Below are 23,072 nucleotides of genomic sequence, written 5' to 3'. Positions count from 1 at the left end.
GCATCCAATCGCACAATAATTATTCATGAAAAACTGCATAACTCACAAAAACATTGCACGATTTCAACAAAATAAACCAACATAAAGAATTGCTTATTAATGTAACGCAAACAATCCCTAGATCTTTGCTTGAACCAATCAGAAGTACTGATAGATATGGCAACATGATTCAAGCGATGTTTATTTCAACGGTAAAATGTTACTTCTTTTGTGGAATTCAAAATAAACGTCCCTCTTGGATATGTTTGTAGTGAAAACACCTGTTTGTTCGAATCAAAAGACTAAATCACAGCTACCAAATTTAACTGCGAAAGATAGAGCAAGATAATATCCCTACTATGTGGACGATTGGCTGAAGATGCAACATTTCAATCGATCATCTTCAATATCTGCGGAAGTCCATGGTGGACAAGGGCCGCAAGTCATGTTTGTTGCAATTTATGCATGGATGTTTAAGTTTTGTTTCTAAACAGCCCAAAAGTGTTTTTTTTTTTTTTTTTTTTTTTTTTTTTTTCAGCAGCTCTTTTAGATTTCATAATTGATACACACTTCAACGAGCATCATTGACTTACAATGCATGTGTGAAGTTTCGAAAGAAGTTTTGAAAGAAGCATAAGAGTTACTTGAGGTTCAGTGTATGGCTGAGAGTAAACCTAGCTTGATGAGTGCTCTCCAAACCTATTCTCAAGTTTATCCGTTCAACCAATTGTTTTATAACGTTGCCAGTGGGAATGAGGAGCAAGTTAGACTTTGCTTGTGCCATGAACGTGCACTGTATTTTGATGCAGCCAGGTGACATTTACTTAGTCTGATAGCACAGCTTTCCTATGTACTGTACATGTAGCTAGCTATATTATAAAATAGCTAGGTTAATTATATAGAAACAACTGTTTTACTGGAAAATACACCACTCATAAAATTCCCCACGGGGGTACTCCCAGAAAAATTGGGTGGGGGTGTGCGACCCGCTTCCCAAAACCCTTAGCTATGACCAAAATCTGCGATATTCCCCACCCTACATGTATTTATGACCTGACCAAAAATTCAAAACCCTATTTATGACGTGACCCTTAAATCAAAACCCTGTTTCAGACCTGCCTTATAATTAGTTCCCTAGTCCATATCAATGTTAAATTACTGTAAACATAACTTGTGAAGGGCTTTTGTTGATTTTCTTTTCGATAATGATGAAAATGTGGCTTTTTCTTAAAAAACATACCCATATCAAGGGTAGAGTGCAAAAACCATACCCTATTTACGACCAAAATGGCCAAAATCAGCTAAAATCGATACCCTATTTATGACCAAAATGGCTGAAAAACCATACTCTTTGGGGCCGCACATACCTATATAGCCCATATAAGGGAGTACCCCCCCCCCCCCCCAGGTAAAATTCATACGAAACCACATCCAAGACTCAGGTGGCATATTTTCCATATCCTCGCTAGTGAAGATATCAGTGATTTCGCTGATATCAAGTTTGTCTCTTAAATTGTGCTTAAATTCGTTGGTGTATGATCGAAACATCTGCGGGTCTTCCTCGAAAATCTTCAGTACTCTTCGGTAATCTTTGGAAATTTTCTTCCGGAATATTTGTGTGACCTTCGGATAAGTTTTGGAGAATCTTCGGAAATCTTCAGAAAGTGGTCGGAAATCTTCGGAAAATGGTCAAAAACGGTGATGGACAAAACACTGACCCCCAGTCCATGGACTACCCAAATGGACTACCCTAAAATGGACTAACCTTCAAAACAATATTCCAAATAGGTACTATTTATTGTTCTTAGCTGCTAGTATGCTTAAATTACACATAACTTCTGCTTATGATCATCCTGTACAGCCTCTAACCACCATTTTGAATAATTATACTTTAAATAAACAACTGCTCAACACAAAATGGTGCGAAAAGCGTAAACTCAAACCAAATTTCATCATTTAATTATCAATGGTTGTTATCAATCAGAGGAACCAATCAGTATCAGGATCATACAAGTGTAAACATAATAACTTGAAAAGCCATTGAAATGTGAGTGAGGAACTCAGTCTAATATTTGATTTAGGAATAGCACATTACTACATGTAAATGTACAACAACAACAGCAACAACAGCAACAAAAACAACAACAACAACAACAACAACAACAACAATCTTTATTTCGTGCCCAGAAAAATTTTACAATAAAAATAAACACAAGCAACGTGAAAAAATAACAATGAAAAACAGAGCACAGCCACTTGCAAATAGCTAAAGCTAATCGAGCTAAGTGGCTGGGCCAAGCGGAAAAAATATTGTAATAAAGGTACAGAATATATGAAAAAAAAAAAAAAAAAAAATCACACGGTGATTTTCAGTTTTATTCCATGCGATTCAGTCAGCCACTACACATGCACAAGCTAAAAGATGACACGATAAGAGATGACAAGAATAATGGCTGAATAGTAAACATTCCAGGAACAATGACGAATTAACAAGGTAGTCAGAACATTCACTTCCTTTCCATCTAGTAATAGCCCTTAATTGTTCCCAAATAATTTGGAGGCAAACAGCCTGAATCTGAATGTTTACAATGCACTTGAGAAAAACACTGGTTGCTGGCGTTATTATTATTATTATATCATGCTGGCGTTATTGTATTATTGTTAGGGTTAGTCCATTTTAGGGTAGTCCATTTGGGTAGTCCATTTGAGTAGTCCATGGACTGGGGGTCAGTGTTTTGTCCATCACCGTCAAAAACGCCGTCATTAGTATGTCTTTATCATAATAAAAAGAAGGTTACATGTTAGCTTGAAGATATGGATTTTATGTTCTTGTGATATTGTTCTTGCCACTCGAACATAAAATTCATATCTTCTCGCCACTGTGTATTATCCTCTATATATATCTTATAGAAGGAAATGTATGAACTTTGTTCATGACGGCAGGCCAAAATATAAGCAGAGGTAATGACAACCTGAAGGTGGTCATAGTGACGGGGTTGTTGGAGTTACATTGTCGTCAACTTGTAACTTGCTTACTTAGCCCCTTCATTCCAAGTGAAGCATACATGTAGGCCATCAATAACTCTCTTCCATCTCACTTGACTCTGGGCTGTCCTTTCTGCTTCAACTCAGGTGGTGCCACCTCTCTTTAGTTCAACAGTTAGCGGTAAACGTAATTTAGGCAGCCAATCTGCATTGGTGTTTTCATTGACAAGTTCGGACATAATCATTGAATAAGACGTGAAATTTATGAGCATGCAATTTTTGTCATTCAAGCTTAAAAACAAGCAATCAAATAATGTGATCAGTTGGTGTCATTGTCTTTTCAAAAAGATACAGAAGGGTTTTTTTCTATTAATTTTTAATGGAAATTATGGAATGGATAATTTGTATTGAGGGATGGGATTTATTCCTTTGGCAGTAGCCATGAATTTTACAATTAGATAATAAATATAAAGAATACTCACTGTTGCATTGATTCTATTTCAAGGTGAAATACAATTGCAGTTGTACAGCTTCTTATCCTGAGGAACACATCTGCAGTTGTTTTGTCATTTTGAAGCTTGTACTGCCCAATGAGTGAAGTCAGGAGAAGACTGCTCCCAGAGTATAAAGTAGTACTATTAGGTGATTTCTCATGGTGTTGGTTGCAATGATTATGTTGTTTTAAATATATATTCAATTATTACATACATGTACTGTTTGTTTCAAATAAGAGCTTGTAGTTTAATTAAAAAATGTAAAGGTTTTATGAGTTAGGGCTCCTTTTCAGTGCAGAGTGCACTATCAGGATGGTTTGGGGGTTGAAGTCTGCTTAGAAACACTCTTGAGTTGAGGTAATAAGGTGTAAAGTTTAATGTCTGTTTAGTTAATTAATTTCAATTAGTTAATTAGGCTTGCAGCAAGGGGGTGGGATGGGGTAGGTATTTGTAAGCTATACTTAAAACAAGTAGTACCTATGCCACTTCTTTGATTACTTCACAAAGCTACATGTAAGTGTATATATATATAAATTTCTTTCAGAAAATCCCTTGCTCTTTTTGTGGTACTTTTCTCTCTGGATAAAAAAAATCACTATTTTGCTCTTAAAACTCATATGCAGATTAATAAGCGTTAGTGTCAAAATACTTACATGTATTAGGTGGAAGATACATTTCATACAATATCACAGACCAATGGTGGTAGAACCCTAACATGTCATATGCATGCATTCTAGCATCAGCGTGATACAAGAACACTACTGTGATTGTGTGTCTTTTGGAATTATGCCTAACTTGGTTCAAAAAAATATCATCTGTTGTTTCCAAACTATACTACATGTAGTGCGATTATTTCATCCTTTAATTGTCTCTATCAAAGAGACCAAGAAGTTCATATTGCAGCAAGATGAAACTTTCCCGAGTAAGTGGCATTAAATCTTGTCAAATTGTACAAAAAAAAAAACTTAGGAAACTGCTCAAGCATTGCTGCAGACTCCGTGGCACCCACTGAAAGCCTAAATTAATTTAATCAGTCTTTAAGGGGGCTCTTCCACTGATGAAGGATAAAATCTCGATCAAATAGCCCTGTTTACTTTAAATACTCCTCGTTGAAATGCTTCTCGGTTGTATGAATCAAATTTAAGTGGTTTTATTGTTACACGAAAGGTGGCAACAGAACGTGCTGTTCCATGGCAATTTGATAATTAGATTAGTTCTTGTTTATCAGTGAAAAGAAAATTTGTGTGTTAAATAAAGCAAATTGTTCCTCTTCGATTTCTTAATTTCACATTCAACTTTCTTCCATGTATCTCCAGCTGTGAAAAAAAAAAAAAAAAATACAAGCACACCTTCCGTGTGTTTCCAAGAAAGCAAGACTTTCATGTTACTTACCTTTGCGAGGAAAACAAAAGTATCAAGTTACAAATGTTGGTGTGAAAAGTAAAATTAAAAGTAAAATTGTCGCATTCGCTACTTCAATGTATTAACTAGCAAGGTCAATACAAACCAGGAGTGAGGAACAGCAGGGGTTATAAAGGAACTGTGTAATACAGTACTGCGTCAGAGCTATACATCACACGCTGCACTATCCGAGATTATAACAATAATAACTGAGATACTACGCACACTCTGATTGGTCAATAGAGTTGCTAAACCTATGTTCTGTTGTACCAGTAAAGCATGGTTCCCGATCTATGGCAACTCTACACAAGAATTCAAGAGAACTCGCAACTCTGGCGATAACAAATGTATTGAACAGTTTTGCCTTTCACTGGCTGAGATATCAAAAACATGAATATCTTTTCATTCTCCATAAAAATTTGCAAGGAAAAAAAGGACTAGAAGATCGTATTCATATAAAGCTTTATCTGTTTTGTCCAGGGCAAAAAATTAACGTCGACTCCGGTTGGATTTGAGATTAAAATTAAGGAAATATATTTATGCTTAAGATTAACTATAAAATTAATTCATTTACTGATAACTCACCATGTATTTATTTCTGATTGTACAAATAATATTTGGCATATAAAAGGGCGGGAAGTTTTAAACCCTTTTTTCAGTGCTTTCCACGGTGTGTGGAGGGTGCAGTCAGCTGGGCTTGACTGATCAATTTGGGTTGTCAAAAAAGCAGGGAAATATTTCTTTCTATCAGAATTTTTGAGTTTAAATTCAATGCATGCATGCATGCATAACACAATAAATGAATTTGGTTTCCATAAGCTTAGCTTTCAAGCAATAGTTTTCATTTAGCAAGATACAGAGAAACACAGACTTCATAACCTTCAGCATAAGTAAATAAATTCTGAATAGATTTCGGAAGCAGCGTTTTTTAACTAACTTTTATACCATTCATGAAACCCCGTCAGAATACTTTGAGTTAATTAATATACTTTTTGCCTTTCACTGTTAACCTTTTCCTTTCCTTTCTTAAAACTTTCTTGACTTGAAATGTTTTCGTCGCTTTGCTCTGCGGATTTCGTGTCGGGCACGGAGTCTGTCCTTTTATTCTTTCAGTCACTGTGATTGGTTGGTCACATCATCTCATGAATTTGATGAGAATAAGCAATTTGATCACGAAAGTACAATAAATTTTCCTCTCATTGACAGGCTTTTTCCAAAGTTTTTTCATAAAAGCGATAGACCACTCTTTTTATGGGTTTGCTGGCACAATGACTTGAGATGTTGGGAGAACACTTGAAAAGCTTGTAAATCACTTGCCTAACAGCTGGTGATTTACAAGCTTTTCTCATGTTCTCCCAACATCCCGCATGCTTTATATCACCAGTAAACCCATAGAAAGAGTGGTCTATTGCTTAATTGTCTCTCTAGTTACTCTTTGTTCAGTGTGTATATAATAGATTACCATAAACAAAATTGATAATCATTGATTACTCATTATTCATCAATGTCACTGATTAGTTGTGTCTGGCTTATTTGCATGAGCTTCCTGCATGACCATGGTCCAAAAGAATAGTGAGAATGGGCAATGGGGTAGCCTGGACACTTTTTTATTTATTTATTTATTTATTTATTTATTTATTTATTTATTTATTTTTTTTTTTTGCCATGCGGCATATAAAAATACATGTACATGTAGCAGTAACAGCATAGAAACAATGAAACTGTTACAGTATGTGGCTACTGACATGACAATGTGGTGATGTAATATGATATTCTGTCAACTACGCATTATTCATTGACCATAAATTAACTTGTAAGATTCAATTTTCACTTTTTGTTCTATCATAGGTCTTTATCATAAAAGCAAGGATAATAGCAATAGGACCAATGATAGCCTTATGCACCTTAGTATTATGGGTGGTGAAGTGGTCTGATGATGATGTTATCTAATTGTAAAGCGCATTTGATCATGTACATCATGGAAAATTGCGCTACATAAGTTTTAATTATTTTTATTATCGTTATCGTTATCGTTATCGTTATTACTACTATGGTTAGTATGCTGGGGTTGGGTCAGGTCCATGTTGACTGGCCAGGGACATTCCCCTATTCCTCATCCTCTATTATACTCTCTTACTCCATAGTTTTTCCACACTAGTTCTTGCAATGTTTGGGTGACAAGCTGTCTATTGCATTTTTGTTTCGTATTTATAACAAGTAGGTCTTGATGAAATTAAGCTATGAATTAAGCTTTATTAAAAACTGTTTCATAAACAGGTGATAATGCGGTTGGAAAATCCTGGTTGGTACACAGATACCTTGTTGGACCAATTATAGATAATGTTATTATCAAATCATAGACGGATGATATGAAACCAGGATTTATTATATCAAACCATGAACACATGATTTGAAATCAGGATTTATTATATCAAATCATAAACCCATGATTTAAAATAGTAATTTATTATATCAAATCACAAATACGTGATTTCATATCACAAAACTTTATTTAGTAAATAACGAAAACAAATGATAAAATTAAGCTAAATAATTTTTTTGCAAACGGCGCCCCATACTGTTAGCTCAATATACAATCTTATCACTTTCCACGAGACATAAAATGTGAAAAAAGTGATGAAGCATGATGAAAATTCAGTTTCTTGGATGGCATTTAACTAACTTGTAACCATCCCAGCATGGATGCCTGCAGAATATAATTTTCAACATTCTCTCTTTTATAAAAAAAATTCAGATTATTGTTATTATTATTATTATTATTTTGAATTGAATATAAGCTTAGCTCGAAGTTGCAATAACGCCCTAACATAGATGATTTATTCAACATTCAGTTTAACTAATTACGAGCCACCTTGAACTAAAACCCAGTATATTAGCAGGAAAACAACGAAATTAATGTTTAAATTTTCAATAAAGAACAAAAACAAACGCGGAGAACAATAAAAATGCCATGGAGATTCAAGATTTCTAACTGAGTGAAAGTAAAGACATGAGTTGTCACTTTGTCGAAATACACAATAAACGCTCTTCGGGAAAAAATAGTTTCCCATTTTTACATCCCAAGCGTAACTGGGCGTCTGATAATATATATTTTTCAAGTTAAGAAGGTTTTTAGAAGCAGACAATCTGTCAATCTGTTTGCCACAGGAAAAGTATAAATTTAAATTCAGTTGTTTGAATGGCGTTTAATTAATTTATTTCGACTCCACGTTTCCAGCGGGTGTTAGCTCAATACTATCTTATCACTTTCTTTCCACTAGACTTCAAATGTGAAAACTGATGAAGCATGATGTAAATTTAGTTTCTTGAATGACATTTAGCTAACTTGTTATCATGTTATGTGCATGGAGGCCTGCAGAATATAATGTTTATATCGCTCCCTTTTATAAAAAAAATTATATTATTATTATTATTACTTTATTTTATTTTATTTTTTTTATTTTTTAAATTAAATATAAGCTTAGCTCGAAGCTGCAATAACGCCCTCGCATAGATATTTATTCAATGTTCAGGTTAACTAATCTTGAGCCATCTTGAACTACAAAATAATATATTTTAATCAGGATAACAACGAAATTAATGTTTAAATTTTCAATAAAGAACAAAAACAATGGCGGAGAACACGGAAAATGCCATGGAAATTCAAGATTTTTAACTGAGTGAAAGTAAAGACACGAGTTGTTGCTTTATCGAGTTACAAAATACAAGGTTTTCGGAAAAAATAATAGTTTTCCATATTTACATCGCAAGCGTAACATGACGCCTGAAAATATATGCTTTTTTGTTTTCAATTTAGGAGTGTGGCAAAATGAGAAGCAGACAATCTGTCAATCTGTTTGCAAAAGGAAAAGTATAAATTTAAATTTAGTTGTTTGAATGGCGTTTAATTAATTAACTAACTTTTAACTTAAGCCAATCGCATGCATACAGGGCTGTAAAGTAAATTGTTTAATATCCTACCTTTTGCCAAAACGTTATCAGAGGCGAGGAATATGGTTAAGCTAACAGTCGAAGTCGCAATGACGTCCTGTTATAGATATACATTCAACATTTAGGCCAACTCCATCTCGAACAAATCTGAACAAAAAAAATTAATAAGATGAAAACAACGAAATCAGTGTTTAATTCATAATAAAGAACCAAAACAAAGATAGGGACCACGGAAAATGCCGTTGAAATTCCAAGTTTTTAACTGAGTGATTGTTAAAAACATGAGTTTGGAACGTATCTTTCATTGGAATTAAACATTCGCTCATAAACAAGGGCAAGAAGGAATTCCTTCCTGTAAGTTTAGTTGAGAAACCCGCAGATAGAAATATTTTGTGAACATAATAAGTGCGTAATTTAAACAGAAAGTCTTAATAAGAGCAGGAGGAGTCAAACTGACATGAGCAGAAATAGCTCTGAATGACAGAGACAAAACACGCCATCTCTTATTAGACAGTGTTGACATGTAATGGGATGTTATGTCTACTTCTCATCGCCAGCTGAGAACTGAAGACGTTCGTTGTGGTGTAAAAATGAATGTTTCTGCCCTACTCATTTTTGTGTCATCGATTTCAATAATGTTACGTCCAACGCAAGCGGAGGGTGAGTTTGAAAATTTCCTTACATTTTTATTGATAGCCTTTAAATCGTGTTTTATACTCTCCCACTTTGTGTATCCTAACATCCACTTGGCTAGGCTAGCATCTCAAACTCTGCCTCATAATCGGGTTGAGTTTGTTGTTGGTTCTTCTCTTCAACCTCTTCTTCTCGTTCATGTTTTCTTCCGGGTACTCGTATTTTCCTCTCTTCATGAAACCGACATTTTAAAATTCTAATTTGACCAAGAATCCGAGTTTGCCTGGGTTTGTCCGTTAGCACCCTCAATATTTTCATTCGGTTACAATTGTTAAAGATCACGTAAAATTGGCGTGATAAAATTTTCTTACGTAAAATTGATAAGATATTTCATTAACAACTCACAAAAACGAAGAAAAATGCGTCTTTTGGGTAAGTAATTTCGGTCCTTAATTGAAGTTTAAAAGATAAGACCCATGCGAAAATATAAATGTACTTATTTGGTTCAACAGTTTTCTTGATAATGGTGATGATGATGGAGATAATCAAGAGACCATGATCTGTATAACAGTCTTTTAGTCTTTTGTGACATTTTAGGAAACTAATCTTCTAAAAGTTACAGTTCAGTCATTTTTGTCTTCTCTGTCTTTCGTGGAAGTTTTCTTTTATTTAGCACACTTTGGTATTTTAAAGGATAGTTGTAATGTCAAAATACTGTAAGATAAACGTAAAATCATGTTCATGAAGATTTCAAGTTCTTGATGCATCGCTAAGTTTTCCAGAAATAATAATTGGCTTTTGATGACGCAATGACCTCGGCCGATTCGTTAATTCTTTAGTGATCTCCCCGCGATCTCCTGCTGTTTTTTACGAATAATGAGAATATCGCGGCTTAAAGCTGTTAAAATTCTACATTGAAAGGGATTCTTCTCAATTTCGCAAAAACAGACGTTCCGAAATAAAAATATTCATATTCCTTGTAAACAGCTTCCAGTGAAGCATCATGATTCGTCATAATTTATAAGTAGTAAGCCGCAGAACTTGGCAACCCTGATCCATGTTTCGGATGTATCTCTTTCAATGTTCTAACATGTTTTTGGCTTTGACGATATCGTTCAACGCCATACCAACTTCAAAAGGTAACGTTCCATTTACATACTTTCTTTAACAAAAATGCTTATTCTTTAGCCAATTCAGAACTTAGTGAAAACCTTTGAGGGACTTCGTAATCATGTGTGGATGAAATCAACACAGGTACACCTAACGTCATTGATGCACGCGGTCGAAGTATCAGCCGTGGAGTTCACAATGGTGTCGCCTTTGCCAACTTTAAAGCCCACAAGTTCTCGTACTTAAACATCACAAGTATTGGTACTAATTATGTCCTTAATGGAAAAGAATGTGGCGTTGCATGTGTTAACATACCTTCATGTTTCTCCTTTAACCTGGCTGCATTTTATGACATCAACGGAAGAATCTTCTGTGAACTACTCCCATCTGACAAGTACAACAACTCAGACAAGTTCATCAGCAGCCAACTTTTCCATCACTTCAGTATTGGGGTAAGCACTTAACTGACAACCTCTTTGAAATGCATTTTGATTTACAAGAATGTTTTAGTACACTACTATCTTCAAGAGCTAGAGAGAAAACGGATCAAACGTTTTCTGCAACAATGTATAATTTCAAAATAGATGTCACCAATGTAAACTGAATCAGATATCTGAATTGAGAGGCCTAATTTTGTTCAGTCGACAGTTACAAGTAAACTCTAGTGTAAGCTCAGCTCTTGAACCAAGTTGCGCAACCAAACCTTTATATGTTTAACTCATTGCCTTATTTATGTTCATATTTTATGCCGCAAAAAAAAAAAAAAAAAAAAAAAAAACATCCACAAAGCGGAAGATCTCGTCTTCTCAAATTTTCCGGCAGAAACTGCAGCTCATTTTTTCCTACAAAACTTGCCTGTTAAAATTGCTTTCAACCGACAATTACAAGTAAACACAAGCACAAATTAAAGACTCGGACTGAGTAGATTAGAACTTGATGCTCCCAAAAAGGGGTGGTGGATAACTGCGGGACTTTGCGAGAAGGCGAGAATAGCCTACCTGAGACATTTGTCAGTACTTTCTAAATTGCGAAATTAAACCGGACTTCAAAGTGTTTTGAAAAACTAGAATGGGAGTCCAGTAAAATTCGACGAAAATTTTCCGAGTCACGTGGTTTTTGAAGGGCCATTCACAACCCTTTGATTTTAGAATTAAAGATTTGGCCTGCCAAATATTGGCTAGAAAAACTCTGCACAGGAAGTTCGCTTCAAAATATCCGGAAAAACTACGCGCTCGTGCACATTTTGTTCTACAAAAACCGGCTGTTAAAAGCGGGGAAAACGGTATAGTTGACTTTGAGAGCCCTAACTTCGTTCAACCGACAATTAGATGTAAACACACTCAATCACAATTTCAAGACTAGAATCGAACTGGGTGGGTTAGACCTTGGTGCTCGTTAAACAAAAACCTCATAGCCGCTTATCTCCCTCTCTCTCATTTATTTTTCATCAAGCAAGAAAACTCGGCACAGGAAGATCTCGTCGCTTCCGGCAAACTTTGCGGGAAAAAAAATTACATAGTCAATTTTTCTACAAAAATTGCCTGTAAAAAAAAAAAAAAAAAAACACATAGAAGATATGAAAAGGCAGCGCGAAGACATAAAAGTTTATTGTCGAGTAGTAAGAACAATATTTTTCGAACAAGCGCAGCCTGTCAGTTGAAAGAACCGACAATTACGAGTAAACACAAGCACAAAATTGAAACTAAAGACTCGAACTGAGTAGGTTCGATCTTGAAGCTCGCTCAAGACAACATAACAAGCAGGTGACTCTCGTTCTCATTTATTTTTCATGAGGCAAAAAACATCCACACAGGAAGATCTCTCCGACAAAAACTGAGCACTCAATTTTTCCCCCTAAAAATTGCCTGTTAAACGAGGTTAAAAGAAAATATATAGAAGATATGACAGGAAGATAGAAGACATGAAAAGGCAGCGCGAAGACATAAAAGTTTATTGTCGAGTAGTAAGAACAATATTTTTCGAACAAGCGCAGCCTGTCAGTTAAAAGAACCGACAATTACGAGTAAACACAAGCACAAAGTTGAAACTCATTTATTTTTCACGAAGCAAAAAACATCCACACAGGAAGATCTCTCCGACAAAAACTGAGCACTCAATTTTTCCCCTTAAAAATTGCCTGTTAAACGAGGTTAAAAGAAAATATATAGAATATATGACAGGATGACGGTGAAAAATAAATATATCGAGGACATGTTTTACTAACTAGCGCCGCCTGTTACAAAAACGGGTAAAAATTAAATTTAACGGAATACTTGACTTTAGTGGACTAATTTCGTTCAGTACGAGTAAACACAACCAAAAACTATGATCGGAATTGAACTGAGTGAGTTCGATCTTGAAGCTCCCACAACAAAACCTAACAAGCGGGTTAACTCACTGTCTCATTTATTTTCACGAAGTAAAAAGCACGGACACATGAAGATGTCGTCATTTCAAATTTTCCGGCCAAAACTGCGCTCTCGTATTTTCTTTTTAACAAATAAATTGCCTGTTAATTAAACGGAGTGAAAAATGAATATACAGAGGAAGTGACAGGGCGACTCAGGGATATAAATAAAAAATGTTTTTTGAGTAGTAAAAACAATATTTTACGGAAGAGCGCAACCTAATGAAAGCAGTAAAAATATAAATATAACGGAAGAGCGGGTGAGCCTAACTTCGTTCAAACGACAATTAACACAAACACAACCTAAAGACTCGACTGAGTAAGTAAAACCTGGAAGCTCGCAAAACAAAACCTAACACGCAGGCTAACTCTATGTCGTGTTTATTGTTCATGGAGCAAAAGAGAAAAAAAATCGGCACAGGAAGATCTCGGTCGTCACTTCACATTTTGCGGCAAAAATTGTGACAAAAAATTGCGGGTTAAACGGGGTGAAAAATAAATATAGAGAGGATATGGTAGGGCGGCGCAAAGAAAAAAATATTTTTCTGAGGAGTAAAATATTGTTTGTAACCCGAGAAAATAAAATTTATATTCTTCAGGCCACCGTGTAATTTTCTTTTTGTTATAGGGACAAAACAACACGAGTTACCTCATTTTATTTCTCCAAAATGTCAGCGCGTCGGCTAATATTGCATTTACGCTGCTCTGTATCATACAGCCTGCAGAAAATGGCTTTCGTCGCTGTCACTGAAAATAATTCGCTGTCTTTTAAACTCTTTTTGTTCAAACTCGGGGCCTTTCTGAACCGAGCAGCTGTGAAAACATTCACTTGTCCTTCTTGGCGCTAGTAAAAATAGGCTAGGTTACTGTACTTGTGCTGGGCTGAACTGTCGATGTTGCCGTAATTTCATCCATTCTTATTTTCGGTGAAGACGGAATCAGTCATTACACAACCAAAAGGTTCCTGTCCCTGGGATCCGGATAAATCGGCCGAGATGTGTTGTTGACAGTTTTCTCTGAAACAGCCGAATAGTTATTTAGCGAATTAATTTATTTTTTTGTGTCCAGTCATTAGCACAATTTCAGTGGGTGAAATATTATACAATACCAAAGATTCTGGAAGAGATGCTTTCTTGCGTTATGGTTTACTAATTTCTGGTCCTACTGACTGGGTTGGGAGGTTTTTCATCATCGAGCGATGTGAATTCCCAGCGGGAAAGCTTTCAACCTTTTTTCTCTGCCTTTGAACTTCTGTGTTGATTAGCGAGATATACAAGACGTAGAATGGCCATTCATCACCTGATGGTCTCTTTTGGGTTTTTCTTAGCTTAGTTTAGCGTAGCTTACCTTCAGTTACTAAATTTCAGTTTATTTCTTAGTCTCCATGTATGAGTGGACCGTGCCAGAACGGTGGAACTTGCGTTTCAATTTATGAGAAAAACAGTTTTGTGTGCCTTTGTACAAAAGGATACACAGGAAGTATTTGCCAAACAGGTAAGACGACGATAACACTTGCACGATGACAGAGTCACATGATACGAGATGTTATAACCCCGGGAGGAGTACTCCCTTATATGGGTTATATAGGTATGTGCGGCCCCAAAGGGTAGGGTTTTTCAGCCGTTTTGGTCATAAATAGGGTATCGATTTTAGCTGATTTTGGTCATAAACAGGGTATGGTTTTTGAACTCTAGCCTTCACATGGGTACGTTTGTAAGAAGAAGCCACTTTTTCATCATTATCGAAAAGAAAACATCAAAAGCCCTTCACAAATTATGTTTATGGTAACTTAACATTGGTCTGAACTAAGGAACCAATCATAACGCAGGTCTGAAACAGGGTTTTGAATTAAGGGACAGGTCATAAAGCACCCCCCCCCCCCTCCCCCGGGGTTATAAGGTTATAACATGCTCTTCATAAAGAAGAAAAAGTCCAGCCATCTCCATATAAAGTTACCTTACCTTACCGTACCTTACCTCACTGCTATAAAATACGTTGGTTTCTTTCATTACTTCACTCTGAATACATTTTATATCTGTCTGGATTCGCAAAAACATAGCCGGCCACAGATTTGATTTGCGATAAATGATTTAAAAAATAGATAAATAAATGAAATATGCAGTAAGAAATTCTCTACATTCCATGCTAGGTAAGATTTACAAGCTGCTGCCATAGCGAAAGCAAAACAAAAAATAATAAAATAAATAAAAAAAATAAAATAAATATATAAAAATCGCTTGATTCAGTCTTTAATACTGTTTTTATAAATCCAGACCAAGAGCCCCGATTATGGCTTCTGTTATCAGTAAATTTCATTTCATTGCATTTTGTTATTATTGATTGATATTATATTTTATTTTTTCTTCGCATACATGGAACGTTTATCCACTTGGGTAGAAATTCAACCAGACTTACCCCCTCCACCTACCTTAAATAATGTCAAGTGTAGACTAGGCAAATTAACAAAGAAATTTTTTTCAAACCTCTATAAGGTTGTCATGTTTCAGATATGATTACATAAAATACTGATAAGAGGATTTTCCAAAATCATCACCACAGTAAAGCTTACGACGATGAACCTTGACATATTTTGATCCACAGTTTCCAAAGGCTGTGCTGACAGTTACAAATCTGGAGAAAAGACAAACGGTGTTTATACGATCAACCCAGATGGTACAGGGATCATTAAAGTGTTCTGTGACCAAACAACAGCCGGAGGAGGGTGGTTAGTATTCCAGAAGAGACTGGACGGTTCGGTGGATTTCTACCGAGGCTGGAACCAGTACAAACGTGGCTTTGGATCTCCGACTGGTGAATTTTGGCTCGGGCTTGACAACATACATCGTCTGACTAGCAGTGGAAGTTGCAAGCTTCGCGTTGATCTGGAAGACTTCGCAGGGAACACCTATTACGCCGAATACGATTTCTTTAAAGTGGGGAGTGAGGGAGAGAAATACAAACTGAGCGTGGGAAGCTACTCAGGTTTGAATTTTTACGTTCTTTGATAACTATGATCTCAGTTAGATCGAATTCTGTTGACATTAAGTACCAACAGACCCAATAAGCTCCTTGATTTCTTTCATCTCGTACTATGTTGTGGAAAATGTTTTTCTTGGTAGGACCAAACTGAAGTTTGTCATAGTATTTATAATTACTAACTAAATGGGGCGGTGTATGAAGCAAGCAACTAAATGATTATCATTTTAGTGGCACGCATGAGTGGAAATTTGTGTCTGAGCAAAGTCAGGTTATGGACAAAGCCAAGATTTCAATTTCGGGGATGAAGGAAGGTCAAGAGGGGGAAGGCAGAATTTAAGCTAGTAAACTCCATAAGTTTCCTTTTGCTGGTTATCACAGCTTTTGGTAGCCTGAGTCTATTTTATTTTCCGAGAGGTGTATTATTAAGCTGGGAGGGGGCGTGGGGATGCGAACAGCTTAACGAGCGAAGGTACTCAGTATTTGTTCGTCTCTTTTAAAACCAGTATTCTTGTCCTCTCCAAGACTCTTCTTCAAATACAGTCACTTTTCAAATTCCGAAAAGACATTCTGAACGTTTTAAAAATGCCTTTTTTAAAAAAGACTTAGTTTTAGATAAAAATTAGCAACGTAGACTTTTCAATTTCTTGTCTATTTAATGATTTTAATTTAGCACTTTTTGTCAATTTTTGATATTGTAAGTGCCTATTAAATATTCCAGCTAATTCTACTTTGTAACATTTGATATGTTTTTTTTTTTATCAAATGAATAAAGATATTATCACTATCATTATCATCACATGTAACTATTTTACCCGAGAAAGTAAACCTAAGTTAAAAAAAAATCAACATACCGTAAAATCCTCCGTAAAATCATTACTTAACTGTTCTACGAAAATGTAAACAAGAGACAGCGCCTAGCTCGAAAAGCCATGAACTAAAAATATCTAGAGAATACATCATAACTTTACTTTCTTGAGATCTCCAGGTAATGCATTTTCTGGCAATCAGAGGACCATCTAAAAGAATGATCATAACTATAAATTCAATATTAAGACAGAGCCACGATGTCCCAGGATGGACGCAACAAAATATATCAGTTCCATTCTCAGTAACTAAGGATCAAGTAGATGATCATGGAACTTTGTTTCTCACTCAAAGAACGTCGACACTAACTAGACGCAAGTGAAATTCTTAATCTGCTTAAATGAGCGCTGACTATGCCTCTGTCGAGCTGTTACAAAAACATTGCTTTTAAAGTTAATTATATTTTGAATTATTATCAATAGGTCATTTCCGACTTTCCTTGTGCCTCTGTTTCAAAACGAGTCTTCGTGTAAAACCTTTCTTATGAAAATGAGTTTGATTTGCATGAAAATGAACATGTAGGCGGAACACATTTTCATATGAATGGTTTCGCACGAAGACTCGTTTTGACACCGAGGCACGCGGCAACTCGTAAATGGCCTATTAGCACTATCTTATCTTTGTAGTAGTAACGTTTGTCACATTTTGTAATCATAAAAGTTTCTAAAACGTTATGATACTAATCGCCGTAACTTTAAAAGCTCATATAAGCGCAAATATGCGCTTATAAGCGCAAATCATCTTGTGACATGGGAATACTTTATCTTATTTTTGTTTCTATAATGCTTTGTTTAGGAACTGCTGGAGATAAGCTCACTTATCATAATGGCCAAAAATTCTCCACAAAAGATCAGGATAACGACATATCTACAGTTAACTGTGCCGCAGTAAATCTAATAAGAGGAGCCTGGTGGTACGGTGACTGTAAACTGAGCAACCTAAATGGTGTCTATCGGAACGGAGCGGACAATGGTACTATGGTATGGGATAACATTTACCCCATTAAGAGAGCAGAAATGAAGATCAGGCCGGTGGATTTTTAGAATAAGCACTTTAGGTGAAACCCTTTTTCTTACTCCCCTGTTCTTAATCTTAGTAAGACTCATTGTCCCTGACCGTATTTAGCTAGTCCTAGTCCTAGACAAATAGGCGGAAAATGGCGGAACTGTTTTTTCTAGGGAGAAGATAAAGACGTCGTATTACTCGCGCTATTTATGCAGAAGTTTCATGCACTTCATTAATATCAACTAAGTTAGTCCAACGGGCAAATACTTGCAACAAAAAGCATTCAGTCGGATTGCTTCGTGCAAGGGACTGTGACGCAACGGATCTGTTGGCACGAATTTTACGATATGTTTGGGATCTATTTGGTATACGTATTTGTTCATTTTGGCACTGTTTTCATTTGGCATTTACTCAAGCGACTTTTATTCATATTTGAACAACACAGCGTTTCATTTATTCCCAATTTTCTCCAGCCATCGATATAACTAATTATGACGGGACATATTCCCTGATAGTCTTTTAGTATGTCGGTTTGCTTGTGGGAGAGGATTTTCCTATTTTTATTGTTCTGGGCTCGTTTTTTGAGGGATTGAATGCATTAAGGGTGTCTATCATAATCAAATCTTGATATGGGGTAAACAATTGACAAGGGATCTTTTTAGGGACTTATCGCGAAAATTACCAAAGGGTTAATAAACCACCTGGAAACGAAATATGTTCTTTTACGAAAAGTTCCAAGCCCTGTTCATTGCTAATTGAACCGGCAATCGAATGTTAAAGGTAAAGGAAACATCAAAATATGCTGATATATAGCTTTGGAAAGAAGTTTGGTTTTTGTGGTTTATTTACTTTTGGATAACTGATAACATTTATTTAGCACACTTTTATCGATGCTTTGAGAGCCCGATGTGTTTATGGTAGCTAACTGTGTTTCAGTAGCTTTTCAATATATATATCTGTTTTGACTTACAAAAGAGCCTTCTTCGGCCCCGTAACTATAGAAATCTGGACATTTGTAAAACACATCGACTGCGTTTGGATGATTCTTTCTTACCCATTGAAAGATAAAGGAGACTCTGCTAATAAGGGATTTGAAACCTTCCCTAAATGATAATGTTAGCAGCAAAAAGCTTTATCTCTATTAGTTTGCATGTTTTTAATATGCAAATATTTCAGCTTCTGCTATTCTTATTGTTCCTCGAGTATATTGATTAGTTACTTATATTGATTTTTATTTTAGTTTGTTACCTCGATTCTTTCTTTGCCATGGCAACCATGATTTGACATGCGAGTTTGCCAAGAATTCTTCTTATTAGGAGTACAGCGTAATTCTTCATTCTCGTGATATATTTGTTTTCAAGTTTTGTTCAGTAATTTTGCACTATTAGTTTATTTTAGTATGCCATTTGAATTGTTTTGGGTTGTTTGTTTAGCTCCCTTATTGTAAGTAAAGTAAGTATTGTTCTGTAAGTAGAGTATTGTGATATTAGTGTAGGAAACCTGTATTGTAAGTAATGTAGGTAATTCATTGTGTATTGTAAGTAATGTAAGTGACTTATGTGAAAGAAAATTAAGGAAAAGAAAACAAAAAGCTCGGATAAGATAGAAACGAATACCGAAGGGAGTTCTGTAAATTTTACTCCCCTTTGAACGGCCGTAGGCGTTAGCAAGAATTGATTGCATGATTTGTAGTTTAATCGGTCAGTTTAATCAGTCAGTAAGTAAAACTGACCAGAGCAAACAACTTTCTAAACTGTAAGTTAACACCTTGACCAAATATTTATTCAAGCAGTTTTAATTAATGCTTTAAAAATGTTAGAAGCGTTTTATGTAAGTGTAGTGTACGTCCAACCATGTGATGCTTTTAGTGGAAGCATGTTAGTAAGGTTTTCCCAATTAGAAACCTTTAGGGTAATTGGTTTTACTAGTAGGGATATTTATGACCAAGATTACATATAACAGAGCAACAAAGAGACAGCCAAAGCTGGCATGGTAGTTACGTTCAAAGTAATATCTAAAAAACATAAGAATAGTCATTACTGTTAGCTACAATCAGTTACAGCTGAGTCCTGATAGCCCTATAAAGCTTGAAAAGAAATTGAGAAATGTTCGATTTCAAGAGGAACAAATGACCGGGAATTAGTTATTAAAATGGTGTATGTTTCAATCAGGCTTATTACGGATGAGTAAAACTGGAATAATAACGTGCCAACACGAAAACAAAGCACACAACAGAAGAGAACAAACTAAACAAAGTATATCCGGTCAGTTCCAACGAGTCACTCTCTCAGTTCTTTTTTTTTTTTTTAAGGACGTTCAGTCTATTCACATATTATATCAATCAGAAAACGCCTCAGTTGCAGTACCTTTCAACAGATATTCACGTAATACATGTGACTACAAAGCTAGTTTCGTCCTTAACCTCTTGAGATTCAACTCTCGGCTGACTTCATGTAACCATGCACGAGAAATGAACCTAGATGCCAGGTTTTTCCAGTTATTGTTTCGTTACTGTATTGGTTGGTAGTCTGGTATCTACTAGGTTTATTGAAAACGCGTAAAAAGACAAGAGATCCAAATCACAAGAGGTTCAAGTTATAGCTAGTTTCAATGGCCTACCACTAAAATAACGAAACATATATTACAAATAAAATGTTATAATCAATGTAAAGAAGAGATGGAGTGTCATTTTCTTGAATAAATAACTTACTAAATATAGGAAAGTTATCCCGGCTTAACATAGTTTTCAACAAAGGTGTTTTTCAGTTGGGTTTCGTAAAACCAAAACCAAAGTAATCACTCTGGCCAATACCATAAGGACACATACAATCCAATGAACCAATCAAAACTCGAAGTAAATACGTGTAGCTGACGCGAAGCGCGGGAAAACTTGTGTGGGAGATTGATACCCTCACGTCATAAGACCGCGTGTTGATGGTAGTCGATAATTACCCGCCAATCTCGAGAGGGGGCAAGGAGGAATGCCATGCTATAGGGACGGGAATTCTCGTCGGAAAATTTAAATTATACCCCAAAAGGATACCAGTCTACGCGTGGCTAGCTTAACTTGACTCTCTGAGAGATACCACTTGAAAACAATCAACCAAAGAATAGCTAGAGTGATTTAAATGACGCTAAAAAACAGAATCATCGAATCCTTTCATCTGTGACGAAGTTTTAAAGATTTCATTTCAGATCGATCTGACCATCAACAACGTATAATCGTGCTTTGTACTTATTTCTTCTAATACAACCCTAATCCCCCCCTCCCTCCCCACGGTAACGAGTTTGTCTTTTTCATTTTCCCTTAGACTATTCGTATAAGGCGCCGTCTGCACTACGCCTGAGGATTTTGAAAACACAGCCTCATTTCTGTAGTTATGCCTACCGTCCACACTAATCCCTCACGAAAACGGAGCGTTTCAAAAACAATCTTCAAAGAGGAGGCGTTTAAAACGCGGGCTTTCCGTTTTATCTGAAAACGAAGCTTTTGGAAGACGATGACGTCACGATGATCATGTGATTTGCCTGCCAGAGATTTCCTCAAACACAAATCCAAGATGACCGGTGATTGTTGCATTTTCAAATTTCTCCGGCGTAGTGCAGACGGGGCGGCCTAAGATGATGTATGCTACGTTTTCAGCTCAAAGTTGGCCCGCGTATTATTGATTAGTTGTTACCCCGACAAACCGCCTCGCGTGAACTGATAACCTAAAAACAGTGATTAAATATTCATGTACTTCTGTCAGTTCTGCGCATAAAGGTATCAACCAATTTTCCTTTTCCAATGCCATAAACATTCTCTCGTGTCCGATTTGCTGGCCATCTTCAAATCAAAATTATTCGCCCGACTCAGTCCTGTAACCATTAAAAACTATCAAGTTTTCGTGTTTTCTATTACACAGACTTATGCATCTCGACCAGAATGCGTGTTCAACGAACGTACGATTAGTAACCTGAGGCCTCGTCCGATTTTTTTTTTTTCCCCATCCAATTATTTCCAAATTGGACAACATGTACCGTGCTGTTCAAAAGTAGCCGGCGGCAATCTACTTTATGATGTCAGCCCGGTACTCTGCTCGGTTATTCTTCCAATTCTTTACAGAAGATTGCAAATCAGTCAGCTACTCAAACATATAAAGCCGCCAACTTGAAAACTGTGACAACCAGCCGCTGTCTGATGCTTGCAGGCTCACCTTTAATTTTCTTCCCTCCCCAGTTATCCTTTGTTTTCGCTCCACCCGTCTTTTCATTTTTGAAAAAAAGAAAAATATATATAAATAATATACTGTTACTAACGTGATGTAAAAGGGCGGATGGGGAAAGGAAGAGGTTTCTCGTGTCCTTCTTGGCGTTTTGCGCTTTTCACGCCTTCCGGTCGCGGGGAAATTGGGACGAGAGCAAAATATTGGCGGAGTGGGTGCTGGTGGGGTGAGCAAGACCAGAAATGCAAGCAATCCGACATGTTTGTGTGGTCAATGTTTAAGGGGTCTAAGGCCTTACTTTCCAAAAATCGGTCATAAATGGCGATGGTCTGTAGCCTATAACGTCCTTTCCCGATGTAAGAAGTGTTTGAAGTCCTTGAAGCCAGAATCTTAATTTTCAGCTTGAAGAATCTACACCAATAGACCTGATTAAAATTCGAACTGGAGGTCTTTACAAATTATTTACCACCAAGACACACACAACAGAACATAAGGGTCCCCAAAAATGGAACATTTACTATTTAACAAAAGAAGACGTGTGGAAAAAAAAACGTTTCCCCTCCCTCAAAACTCTATATAAAGAGCCCAAACTCAAAGAATTTAAATTTAAATTTATGCAGCGAATTATAGTTACAAAGAAAGAACTTTTTCGTTATGGTATCCAATCAGATGATGACTGTATATATTGCGGCGAAAAGAACTCCATTAACCATACTTTTAGCGACTGTTTTTCACAAGAGGTTATCAGTTTGTTCAATGTGACAAACACAACTCACTTCAATCCGTCCATGGAAGAGAAACTGTTCGATGTTACTTCTGAACCATTTGGAAAAAATGTGACGAAGAAATTTAACTACACGCTGCTTTTCATGAAATACTACATCTACACGAACAGATTGCAGACTAGTTCAATCTTACTTGCTGATTTTGTAAACAAAATCTCACTTTAATACAGAATCGAACATATCGAAGCATAAATAATATGGGAAACAAAAGATGCCTCCTCCGGTTTCTTGTTAGTTTCACAGTTTTCATTACAATTAGATTAACTCTCGTCTA

General features: G+C 36.1%; 1 protein-coding gene and 2 long non-coding RNA genes across 3 annotated transcripts; 1 reads left to right on the top strand and 2 right to left on the bottom strand.

The window, feature by feature from the left end:
• Window positions 1-8,671: 8,671 nt before the first annotated feature.
• LOC149104973 (uncharacterized) lies at window positions 8,672-10,938 on the bottom strand. Its single transcript, XR_016210101.1, has 2 exons — window positions 10,869-10,938; window positions 8,672-8,957 (listed from the first exon to the last, which is right to left on the bottom strand). It is a non-coding gene; the product is annotated as an uncharacterized LOC149104973 (long non-coding RNA).
• On the top strand, window positions 8,953-20,482 carry LOC149104971 (microfibril-associated glycoprotein 4-like). The gene is made up of 5 exons (XM_089298929.1): window positions 8,953-9,470; window positions 10,698-11,005; window positions 14,340-14,454; window positions 15,562-15,942; window positions 17,599-20,482. Exons 1-5 carry the CDS (start codon window positions 9,347-9,349, stop codon window positions 17,844-17,846), a joined length of 1,176 nt encoding a protein of 391 aa, XP_089155055.1. The 5' UTR covers window positions 8,953-9,346; the 3' UTR covers window positions 17,847-20,482.
• On the bottom strand, window positions 13,601-14,426 carry LOC149104972 (uncharacterized). The gene is made up of 2 exons (XR_016210100.1): window positions 14,308-14,426; window positions 13,601-13,976 (listed from the first exon to the last, which is right to left on the bottom strand). It is a non-coding gene; the product is annotated as an uncharacterized LOC149104972 (long non-coding RNA).
• Window positions 20,483-23,072: the final 2,590 nt, after the last annotated feature.

This window comes from Orbicella faveolata, unplaced genomic scaffold (genome assembly GCF_042242905.1).
Source record: "Orbicella faveolata isolate gen_17 unplaced genomic scaffold, um_ofav_v1 contig_34, whole genome shotgun sequence".
NCBI lineage: Eukaryota > Metazoa > Cnidaria > Anthozoa > Scleractinia > Merulinidae > Orbicella > Orbicella faveolata.
This window is presented reverse-complemented; position numbering and strand designations above follow the sequence as displayed.

What these genes read in the sequence shown, in the direction of transcription:
- LOC149104971 (XM_089298929.1), top strand. Translation starts at nt 9,347, where the DNA reads ATGTCTACTTCTCATCGCCAGCTGAGAACTGAAGACGTTCGTTGTGGT. An exon ending in TCCATCACTTCAGTATTGGG is followed by an intron (nt 11,006 to 14,339) that starts GTAAGCACTTAA and finishes TTTATTTCTTAG; the next exon opens with TCTCCATGTATGAGTGGACC. An exon ending in GAGCGTGGGAAGCTACTCAG is followed by an intron (nt 15,943 to 17,598) that starts GTTTGAATTTTT and finishes TGCTTTGTTTAG; the next exon opens with GAACTGCTGGAGATAAGCTC.